An 11,395-nucleotide genomic window follows, 5' to 3' on the forward strand; every position below is an offset into this window, starting at 1 on the left:
TAGGAAGGCAACAGCATTTTAAGCAGCTGCCACTGCCAGACCATCTGGGTCCTGTGCACAGCTCTGAAGGATGCTTGGAGCTGCAGCTGTGGATGAAGAAGAGGTAGTGCAGATGTTTGGGCCAAGGGCAGAGGAGACAGAGCAGCTGGGGCTGCCGATGTGAAGCCAGGAGGGTTACTAACCTGTCAGGTCTGCATGGCTATGCTAGGGAGCTGGCTTGTCATACCTGTGCTTTCCTGTGTTTTGGAACACTGGTCCCTGCAGCCTCCTTGTCCTCTCCCTGTGCTGGCACCTTAAACTCACTGTCACTGCAGTGTGTTTTCTGCAGCCTCCACCTTATCCACTTCTCCTTTGGTCTCAGGCTGGGATCGCTATGTGTGGAAGCTGGTCTTGTTAGGGTTCAACCTAGTGGGAGAAAAGTTTGTTCTTTTCTGGGAGTTGGATTGCTGAAGCTGCTGATTTTGAGAGCATAACACAGGGGCATCCAATATGGCATAGCATCTTCCAGTTGCCTATGGTGCCACTTTAAACTGCAGGTGTTTTACTTGGATGTGATTTATTAATGGTTTGATCTTCTTGAGAACTGTTTTCTCTTGCTATATGATTGAAATACTATACTGAGAAGCTTCATTTTTATATGTGAAATTTTACTGAAGACTTCTAAGCTTGTGTGAACATGCTGAAGCTTGGTTTATTTTGTGTACTTAAAGCAGGTTGAATAAAATTTTCATTTAACGTTTTTAAGGTACATTTACAAAGGACATTATGTAATTGCAGTTAATGAGCATGGTAGCATTGTTTTTGGTGGGTAAAACTTCTTTACTTAATACAATTACTAAATTTCCGTTAGGATAAGATCTGTTCTGCTACCTGGAGTTGTATTTCACAGTTTATTTGCTTCCTTTATGACACTAGGTTTCTCAAAATGCAGTATCTCACCTGACTGAAGCAAATTGGTAGCTTTGTATCTTCTGTAGTCTAAGATACAGGGTTTCTTTTGTGCAGGGACTTGATCTTTATTGAAAATGTTTACTTATATAATACTAGTTTGTAGGTGGAAAATATTAATGATTCTACTTGTTAATATTGATTATCAGGTGATATTTGATATGTGTTAATGCTCTCAGGTAATGCAACACGGGTGCCTGTTATAAAAGCTGGGAAGCTATGCTAATGTCTAGAAACACGTACAAAGTTCACACTGAAAACTGCCTACATCAAGCTATTCTACATCTTACTTTTAAGATAGGAACTAATTTTTAGGCATATATTTCTCTGTATTTGAGAGAGATTCTCTTATTATTCTTATTTAGACGTTAAAGCAGCTCTTTGAAGAGTACAGTTCAATGTCAGATTTAATCAGCTGCTGCTAAAAGGAACAATGCTGCTTCCTTCTTCTCTTTGCACGGTTGCTCAGTGGGTGCCAGGGACTGCTCAGTGGGTGCCAGGGACGTGCGGCTGCCACCAGGTGAGTGGGATCACCTTGCTTGTCTGATGAGAGGCAGTGGTAGCTGTGCTGGGTGCTGCTTGCCCTCCAACAACCATTTTCTGTTGAATTGTGCAGCTGGTTGGTTTGTTAGGTAGGCAAGTAGTAGTTAGGTTGAACTAAGTGTAATGTGGAACTGTATCCTTCATTAATGTTCTCAGTCTAGAATTTAGCCTCTTGATCCCTGTGGATTTAGTCATCAGTCTGTTTTTCAGCACTTCTGTTTTGTTATGATTTTAATTTTCATTGGCTACTGTGCTGGAGAAAGGACTGCATTAATGTTGTAGGTCAGGCTAATCACAGCATCATCTGGCTTTGTGATTTCTGAGCATCATTTGAAAACAAATTGCTTCCTGTAGGAACGGTGTGTTTGCTGAGGTCTGTCATCTGATCTGATGAGTGTATTTTTCATGTTCACTGCACGCTCATATGTTCGCCACAGAGGATGAGTGGGCTTGTTCATTTAATGGCTTCCTAGACTGTGCACCACACACTTATTGTCTTTGACATGTCATGTGTCACTTACTTGCTGTTGTTCCTGAAGACCTGACTGTAACTGATACAAATAACGTACATAAGCCATGTGCATAGTCTGTCAACTCGGAAAAATCTGGAGTGTTCTGATAAAAGATGAAATACGGGTATAAAAACAAACAAGTTACTGTCACAGGGTATCCGCTAAGTGAGTTGTGTGCACTGGCATATGACCAACACATGTAATGTTTCTATTTATTTTATGGAGTTGGAATTAGAAATAGTTTAATTTCTCTGATATGCTAATCAATTTTACATGAGTCTGAACCACGCCCCTTTTAAATTGTCTTCCTAAATTCATCCTGAAGGTTGTTAAAACAAATATAATAGGTTGTAAAGGAAATGAATCGTTATTCATAAATATATGTACTTGCTTTTGCGTATCTGCAATAACGACTGCAAAATATAACAGCAGCAACAAGAGCAACTGCCACAAAGCAGAGATCTGGGAAACTTGCACACCAGTGAGAAATTCAGCTGCCAGGGGGAGACAAGTTAGTGCTGGTGATGAGATTTGTCCTTTCTGTGGATGTAGTTAGTAGCTGCAGAGTCGTAAGTGGTGGTGTGAATTTCTCATATTTGTGTGTTGAGCATGTAAAGTGAGAATGGAAAAGTTATAGCAGCTCTGTTGTTACAGTTGGAAGTTAACTGTTAGAGACAATACAGTAACATATATTTTTCCTGGTGCTTTCAAGCTCGAGGATATCTCAATTGAGTGCTCTGATTCAAACTTTCGTCAACTGAATATATCTGTTAATTTAATTGTCTTCCAATAAATATCCTCTATACTAATGATCTGCGATTACTGTGAATACCTTCATCTGTCCTGGGCAAAGAATAAAATAAATGAGGAAGGAGTTTTTGATTGTATGGGAAGTGTTGGTTCACTGCATTTGTCTTTGCTCCTGAAATGTATAGCTTTACTTCTCTTCATCTGATGTGTATATCCCACCAAATATCTGATCTATGATGTTTCTAGGGTCGCATCTTCCGAGACCTCTCACTGCCTGAAGTGGGCCTGGCAGAGCGTTCTGCTTTGTATATTGTAATGATAGAAACTTTGGCCCTGTTACACTCCTTTGATTTACAGTCCTTGGGTCTCCAAGGATATGGCAGAGGACCAGGATACTGCAGAAGACAGGTACATCACTTCAGAAGAATTCTCTTGTCTTAGACCTTTGAAGACTTATTTGATTTGCAAGCTAAATTTTTAATTATTAATGACTTGTAAAAGTAACCATTATATTTTAGCTATTAAACACCCTCCCTTAGTTCAATTATTTGTGCGCAGTATAAAGTTACTACTACATTCAGATCAGTTCTGTAATGCTACACTCAGGGAATGGTATTCATTTACTTTTGGAATAATATTAGATCTAGGTTGTATAAATAGGATTGAAATAGAAAATAGAGGTTGTCTTCACTACATCTTTTGATCTCACAGTTCACATTTTCAGATGCAGACACTGGGTTTTATTGACTTTACAGGTAACATAGTAATAGTTAAAGCCCAGAAGCATGTGCTTCAGAATTTTGTGCTTTTGAAAAACTTGTGAATCAGCTGGAGAATCTGTTGAAGCGTTTGTATTTCTTTAGGTATCAACTTGGAAAAAACAATATGATGCAGCTGCTCATACAGATATTCCTGCCATGAACAAGCTGGCTGAGTGGTTAGCAAACAACTTGCCACCTCATGATAATGAAGAAAGCCTGATTCATGGGGACTTTAGAATAGATAACATCATCTTCCACCCAACAGAGGTATTTGAAATGTATTTGTACATGTTTAGTAGCTCTTGGTCCTTCATTTGTTTGTATTCCTACCATGTAATAAGATGTGTGGATGTTTTAGGGCATGATATGTATTTGAAGGAACAGTAGGGAACTTAACTCTTCTCTATGCTCAAGTGTATGCTGTTTAGGTACCTAATACAGTACTGGTTTTCATTGAGGGAGCCACTTACTCAGTTTATTCATTAGCTCTAGTCCCTGCTTCAAAGCCCAGGAACAAAATATTTTATAGGCATAAATCCTATTGAATTCAGTGCAATTTAAAGACATACAGAAGGCTCACTTCATTAAACTACGTAAGCATCTATCTGATCCAAAGCCTGTTGAAATTTGTGGTATGGCTTCATTTAACAGCAGTGGCTTTTGGAACAGGATCTGACTGCATGATATGTGACGCTAGTAGAAGTAATGAAAAATCTGCCAAAGCTGCTTAGTTACAGAGCACACGTAGATCACAGAGACCCCCAAAATTTTTCATCTTTAGAGAAAAGGAAGATTATTTTTTTGTTTGTTTGTGGAAATAAATGTCTGTAAGTTACTTGTCTATCAACATAATTGCATTTTCATTATTTTTTTCCATGCTATTTGCTGGGTTGTGACCAGAAGATATGTCTGGGATTTGTGGCCAAGACTCGACAATGCGTGCTTCACAACAAAGCAACATATCCCAGGGATTCCCACTGTTGCGCATAGATCAGTTGATAGACACTGTTTGTCAGTTGTCAGATGTGCTCATTGACTCCCTGAGTGGAGAATCTGTCAGTCTCAGGCACTCTCCCAGCTGTTCCTGAAGTAGCTGAAAATTTAAATAATCACAGAATTGTCTAGGTTGGAAAAGACCTTGAAGATCATCCAGTCTCCAACCATTGACCTAACGTTGACAGTTCCCAACTACACCAGATCCCTCAGCGCTATGTCAACCCAACTCTTAAACACCTCCATGGATGGGGACTCCACCACCTCCCTGGGCAGCCCATTCCAACGCCTAACAACCCCTTCTGGAAAGAAATGCTTCCTAATACCTAGTCAAAACCTTCCCTGGCACGAGTTGAGGCCATTCCCTCTTGTCCTATCACTTATTACTTGGTTAAAGAGACTCATCCCCAGCTCTCTGCACCCTCCTTTCAGGGAGCTGTAGAGGGCGATGAGGTCTCCCCTCAGCCTCCTCTTCTCCAGACTAAACCCCCCCAGTTCCCTCAGCTGCTCCCCGTACGACCTGTGCTCCAGACCCTGCACCAGCTCCGTTGCCCTTCTCTGGACACGCTCGAGTCATTCAATGTCCTTTTTGTAGTGAGGGGCCCAAAACTGAACACAGGAATCGAGGTGCGGCCTCACCAGTGCCAAGTACAGGGAATCTGTGGAAACTGTTCCTGTATATCCAGGAATGACCATATAGGAGAGGGTTTTTTGCACATAGTTCAGGTAGCCATGGATTGTGAATAGGCTGGAGGGGCTGGTCTGGATGACAGGCCAGCTGAATTATATGAATTCATCAGAACGACAGTTTGGGAAGTCTCAGCCCATACAGCTGAAGACACCATATCCAAGGATGCTTGCAGCAGAGGCTTGTGTCACTAGCTGGGCAGTGATTGACTGCCCTGTTTAAGAAATTAAGAAATTCAACTCCCCATATAAGTGCTAATCTATGCATAATATCGTGATAAATTAGTTTTTTTAATGCCTGATCTGTCCATGAGTATCTCTGCAAAAGGATGGGGCAACAGTGTCTATTGAACAGGACTGGAAACAAAAAAAAAAAAACCACTCCTGGCAATACTACTGTTCTTTAGGATATTTTTTTTAATCATATTTTGGCTAAAAGAGTTTAGAAGTTTGTGACAGGAAGAACTCAAAAATGTGGAATTTAAAACAGATTTTAGTTGGAAAAATGCCTGTTTTTTCTGTCACTATGTAAATGTTAATTTTCTACAGATCCTTATATAGTGCTAAAAGGAACTGGTTGTGCTGTAGACAGGTACAGTGCATGTTTTTAATTATAAACACATAGTAACTGAATAAAGCTGTTGGGTATTGAAGTGGGTTGTACATTTGTGAATGGGGAGAATTTATCTTCTAGCATTCACTTGAGGTTTTTGTTTTTATTTAAGGCTCGTGTTTTGGCAGTGCTGGACTGGGAACTTTCAACTTCTGGCCATCCTTTAGCAGATTTAGCATATGCCACTCAATTCCACTTTTGGCCTGCATCTATTAAGGACTTAGGTCAAGGAACTTTCTTGAGTTTCAAAGGCACCGTAGGTATGAAACTGTAATCTTTTTATGGAAACATATTGTAGGGTTGTTTTCTATTTTATATGTTACCTTTATAAACAATAATAAAAGGTTAAATTAATTAGCACATCATTTTGCACTTGAACTTTTCCATAATTATCTCCACTGCAGGAAACATGCTATTAGGGAGTTTTAAGGTAGTCCTGTTTTAACAAGCTTAGCCACAGTATGCTCCTTCTGTAAAAGTTTATTTTGAACCTTTCTTAGAGGTAATGGAATAAAACTGAAATTTAAATGAATATGTAATTTATTTTTTTAAAAAAGGCACTTCCCTCCCCTTGCAGTGATGAAATTAATTTCCTGACTGGGGTGGAGGTGAGAGGAGGTAGGAAGTATTATGCTTATCTGGCATTCTGACAACTCTTATTTCCTTTTGGCTCTCCATATCACATTTAGGTCATGAGAAATGACAAATCATGGGGTTTTTTATTATGTAAATGGAATATCTCATAAAGCTGAAAAGCTCAAATGTTTGAAGAAGGTGGAAAAAATAGTAGAAGATGTTGAGTATTATAAAATATTCTGTTGTTTTTTTGTAGAAACTCCTTCATTTCAAGAGCTGGTTTCCATTTACTGCCGCTGCCGGGGTATTAGCACTGCTTTATCCAACTTTAATTTTTTTCTTGCTTTGTCATATTTTAAAATGGCAGCAATATCCCAGGTAATACACTTGCAGAATGTCACATATTTTTATTATGCATATTTATAGTTGGTAATATGTGTTCAAAATATGAATAAATTAAAAATAACTGGAACCATTATATTTTGCTTTATTCCTTTAGAGGCAGTATCTTAGATGCTTATGACCCTCTAAGATGGAATTCTTGCTACATAAAGTACATTGTGTTAGATATACCTAACTTCTTAGGAAAGTAGGCTAAAAGTGAAGTAAACTTGGGTATATGGGTTTGTCTTATTGATGTTCCAGAATGCAGGCAATTTTGTCATTACCTTTTTGCATTCTCTGGCTAATTTAAATCCTGTATTACAGAGAAACAGAGATCTTTCTAAGTTTCGTGAGCTCTCATGAAAGTAGATAGCAGGATAGATAAATAAGATCCTGTTGGTGCCACCCACGGATGAAAAAGGGTGTCTTGTAAACTCAGTTTATTATGAGCATAGGAGGCCAATTTTGATATGTAATTATAGGAGAAAATGAGTTTCCTTAATTCATTGTTGACAGAAGTAACTGTTTATTAGATATTCAGCCATTATAGAGCATAAGTAGATTTTTAACTGAGATCAGCATACCAAATGTGGGCTAAGACACCTGATATTAATTTGAAGTAAGATTCTGGGTAGTCAATTTAGTCATGGATAATAATCATGTGTGTATACTGTTGTCATTTGGTTTAAGGGACAGGCCTGGGCTTGCTTGCAGTATCGTGTGCAGACATTTATTTTTTTCTTTTTCTGTGCTACTTTTTGTGATGTGCCTTCAGTTTGTTTTACCTGGGGTATGTTTTTTTCTCTTGTGCATCAAGCATCTCCATTATATCAGAAATGGACAAGACACAATATTAACGTGTCCTAGTAAAATCTGTCTGGGTGATAATTCTTTCCTTTTAAGAACACGTGCATTTAAGCATCGTTTTCATAGTTGAAGAAATTATCAAGCTATTAAAGAGACAATTTTTTAGTGTATAATTATACTATATATGCCTTTCTTTTGCTTTTAGGGTATATATGCTAGATCTCTCATTGGAAATGCTTCTGCAGAGAATAGTCATGAATTTGCTAAGATTGTGAAGCCTTTGGCAGAGAGAGGGTTAGAGCTGTCCAAAAGGTAAGAGTGGTCTATACTACTGGTCAAAGGCCAGGCAAAGTTTTTACAACGTCTTTTCTTATTTGAATGCCTGTATAAGGCAGCTTATGTTCTTATGAGGGAACATCTGGTCTTATTTGTTATTGCATTGAATGTTCTCTAGGTCGTCTTTCAGCAGCACACATCACAGCATTTCTGGAGAGTTGTTCCATCAAAGTAGGAAAGGCCAAGAAATGTTGCTGAAGGTCAAGCAGTTCATGAAGCAGCACATATATCCAGCTGAGAAGGTAAGAGGTTTTAGGTTTTTTAGTTTAGTAAACCTATTTATAAATGATTATTTATAATAAACCCATTAGGTTTACTATAAATAATCTAGAGTTTATGAAAATGTAAAGCTATGTATAGACGTCATGTCCTTCAATCTCAAATTCTTTTTTCAAAACGGCCTTATTTTCATGCAGTGATGTTTGTGGCATGGCAAAATATTATCAGAATCATTATAGTCTGCTTTAATTTTTTTTCAGAATTAAAATGTGTATGCATTGTTAATGAACACTAAGAGTTACTTTTAAAACTGCTCTTTTTAAAAAGAGTTACTTTTTAAATATATTTGCCAAAATACTTTTAACACTAACAAAAATCTAGAACTCTTACATACTAAACGGAAGGACAGTTAAAAAAATGGAAACTGCTGGTTTTAACCATATAAAGTTGAATGTTTCTGTTCCTTGCTCTTTTTTTTTTTTTTTTTTTTTTTGCCTTATTCCTGAATATATCTAATACCACTGAAGGTTTGAAATCAGATAATGAAATATCTGCCAAAATCCCTAAATAGTAGAAGGAAAAATTAGATGAAACATTCTGATTTGTAGCCTAAGGAGGTTAGAAATTTTTCACTTAGGAAGTTGGTTCAACTTTTAGTCTCATGGAAATGCAGATGATGTTTGTTGAGGAACTGGCTTTTTTTGCTTTTTGATTTATTTTTTTTCTTTTTTTGCAGTCAGGCAGAAATGCAGAGAAGATACTAATTTAAAATATTTATGAATGCATCTGCTTTTCACAAGGAGGGATTGAGAGCAGAAACCCTTGATATGCAAAGTTGCTTAAAAGTCTGTAACTAGTTTTGGGATGTCCAAGGAAACCTGGCAATAATTAAAGTACTTGCTTTAAAAACAAATGAACCTCAAAGAGCCATGCAAGTTTTGCAGATTATTAGTTTTGTACTTGTACGTAATTTCTGATAACAGGGATTGTGAATCAGGACTTGTAAATTCTACTTTGGAATTTGTCTTACTGTGTGATTTTTCAGAAGAGGGCAGTACTTTATTTGTTCTAAAACTAGTTTCTGGGCCAGCTTTGAAGCGCCATGCCTCACTCACCTCAGCCACCCCAAATCATTTCTCTGTATGAAATAAGGTACTGACTGGGGTCATCTCCATGACGCATTCAAAGTCTTGCATAGATTGCAGATTGATTCTTAATTAAATATTTAATTTTATAATGCAACTGACTATATAATAAAAACCTGTTCTGAATATTTTTTTTACTGGTTTCTTGGGATGTAGGGCTGGAAAAGACACCATATTATTACTTGTGTATGTGGCATGTTCGTAATTTGAACAGTATCTTTTAAATTGTTACTCTAAGGAAATAATAAAATACTATGCTGGACATGGAAATACTGAGGATAAATGGAAGAAACCACCACTGCTTGAGAGACTGAAGGTATGGGATAATAAATATTCTTGAGCAGTCTAGCAGTAAAAGAAACAGGCAGTGACATAGAGTGTAAGAATGTTTCCCATATTCTGCTGGAGAAGTTACTGCATGGAAAGAAACTGTGAGGAACAGTGAAAGGAAAGGAAGAAGAAAGTGTGCAAAAGGAGGGGAGAAATATGAGTGGGAGAGAAGAAAAGTGAAAGTGAGTTCTGTGAGGGTCATGTCTGAACTTTAAGTCAAAGACTATACTGCTTGAAAATAGCTATTGAAAAAGGCATCAGATACATTGGACAGTATGTTAGGCAGGCAGAAAGGAAGGAAGGAAATGGGCAGCAAACCAGAATTTAATTTTTTTTTAAAGATTTATTACTAATGTTTTCCTCTGATGATTCTTTCAACAGGAAATGGCCAAGGCAGAAGGTCTGTGGAATTTTTTTCTCCCAGATGTCAGTGGTCTCAGCCAGCTTGACTATGCACTAATAGCTGAGGAGACAGGGAAATGCTTCTTTGCTCCTGAGGTTTTCAACTGTCATGCACCAGGTTAGCAGCCCTGTCCCTTAACTACAATACTGAGAGCATTAAAAACTTGGACATCTTTATGCCTCACGAGTTGTGTGTCTCAAGAAGTAAACACGGACACTGATATCTTGCAGACACTGGAAACATGGAGGTCCTACACATGTATGGGACTGAAGAGCAAAAGAAAGAGTGGCTGGAGCCTCTCCTAGAAGGGAAGATTAGTTCTTGCTTCTGCATGACAGGTACAATGTGCTTGCATTATGTCTGTAGTTCAGCATTATATTCATTTTTGCTCTTGAAAACTTGTGGCATTCAGCATCTTTAGAAGGCCTGGCTCTTGGTAGAGGAAGGTAGCTTTTGAACATGGGATGTCAAATTCTTGGTCTTCCTGTGTCAGCAGGAGTTGAGAGAACTCAGCCTTGCAGAGCTGGACCCTTATTTTGCAAATTCTGTTTCACTGTGTTCCCCAAGAGGAAAGAGATGCTTTTGCTTTAAAGAAGATGACCTATAAAAGAAGTTAAGGGTGAAAGGAGAGAGGAAGAATCTTTCCTGTTCCAAACAATGATTGATGACATTTTGCTGGCAACCATTTTCAGTATTTAAATCTCTTTATTTTTCTCTTGAAGAGCTATGGGGAAAAAAAGACTGAGGAGAAATATGACTGTTATCTATAAGTACATTAGAAGGGGAAGGATTTAAAAACTTCAGGGAAGGAAAAAGGCTGTTAACTATAAAGGGTAGTCTGAGCTCAAACCCAAGTTTAAACTGGCTAGGAATAACAGGTTGTTGGGAAATAATACAAAGCCTTTGACCACCAGCAGAGTGAGGTTCTGAAAACAACTTTTCCACAAGAAGCAAAACGGTGTCATTGTCAATAGAATTTATCTAGGTCCCTATGTTTGTGATGTATGTGGTACTACCAGTATGTTTAATCCAGTGGTTTGGTTTGTTTTTTTTTCTTTAAATCAGAACCTGATGTGGCTTCAAGTGATGCCACCAATATGCAATGCAGCATTGAGCGAGATGGAAACAGTTATGTGATCAATGGCAAGAAGTGGTGGAGCAGTGGTAAGTATGGAAACCCTAAGTAAGAATGGCTAAGTCTAAAATTCTTTCCAAGAACTGATGAAATAAAAAGATTTATACTCCATTTCTTAGGTGGGAAATTGTTTCTTCCTGAGTAAAGGTGATAGAATGTAAACAATGGAAAGAGCTAAATCGAGTTTCTGATCTATGAAACAAAGTCCAAGTCTCAAATTCAATTTGGGGTTTGGGGCCCTTTTTGGAAACTC

At 38.0% G+C, this 11,395-nt stretch overlaps 1 protein-coding gene across 1 annotated transcript in view; it reads left to right on the plus strand.

Moving 5' to 3' along the window:
• ACAD11 (acyl-CoA dehydrogenase family member 11) overlaps window positions 1-11,395 on the plus strand; it is a 33,369-nt gene that overhangs the window by 3,985 nt on the left and 17,989 nt on the right. Inside the window, exons 5-14 of the mRNA XM_026842877.1 lie at window positions 3,000-3,161; window positions 3,617-3,781; window positions 5,920-6,067; window positions 6,640-6,761; window positions 7,780-7,886; window positions 8,029-8,152; window positions 9,513-9,590; window positions 9,986-10,124; window positions 10,238-10,345; window positions 11,073-11,171. Coding sequence (XP_026698678.1) covers window positions 3,000-3,161; window positions 3,617-3,781; window positions 5,920-6,067; window positions 6,640-6,761; window positions 7,780-7,886; window positions 8,029-8,152; window positions 9,513-9,590; window positions 9,986-10,124; window positions 10,238-10,345; window positions 11,073-11,171 — 1,252 coding nt within the window. The remainder of the gene's footprint in view (window positions 1-2,999; window positions 3,162-3,616; window positions 3,782-5,919; window positions 6,068-6,639; window positions 6,762-7,779; window positions 7,887-8,028; window positions 8,153-9,512; window positions 9,591-9,985; window positions 10,125-10,237; window positions 10,346-11,072; window positions 11,172-11,395) is intronic.

This window comes from Athene cunicularia (genome assembly GCF_003259725.1).
Source record: "Athene cunicularia isolate RWA chromosome 2 unlocalized genomic scaffold, athCun1 chr2_part1, whole genome shotgun sequence".
Taxonomy (NCBI): Eukaryota; Metazoa; Chordata; class Aves; order Strigiformes; family Strigidae; genus Athene; species Athene cunicularia.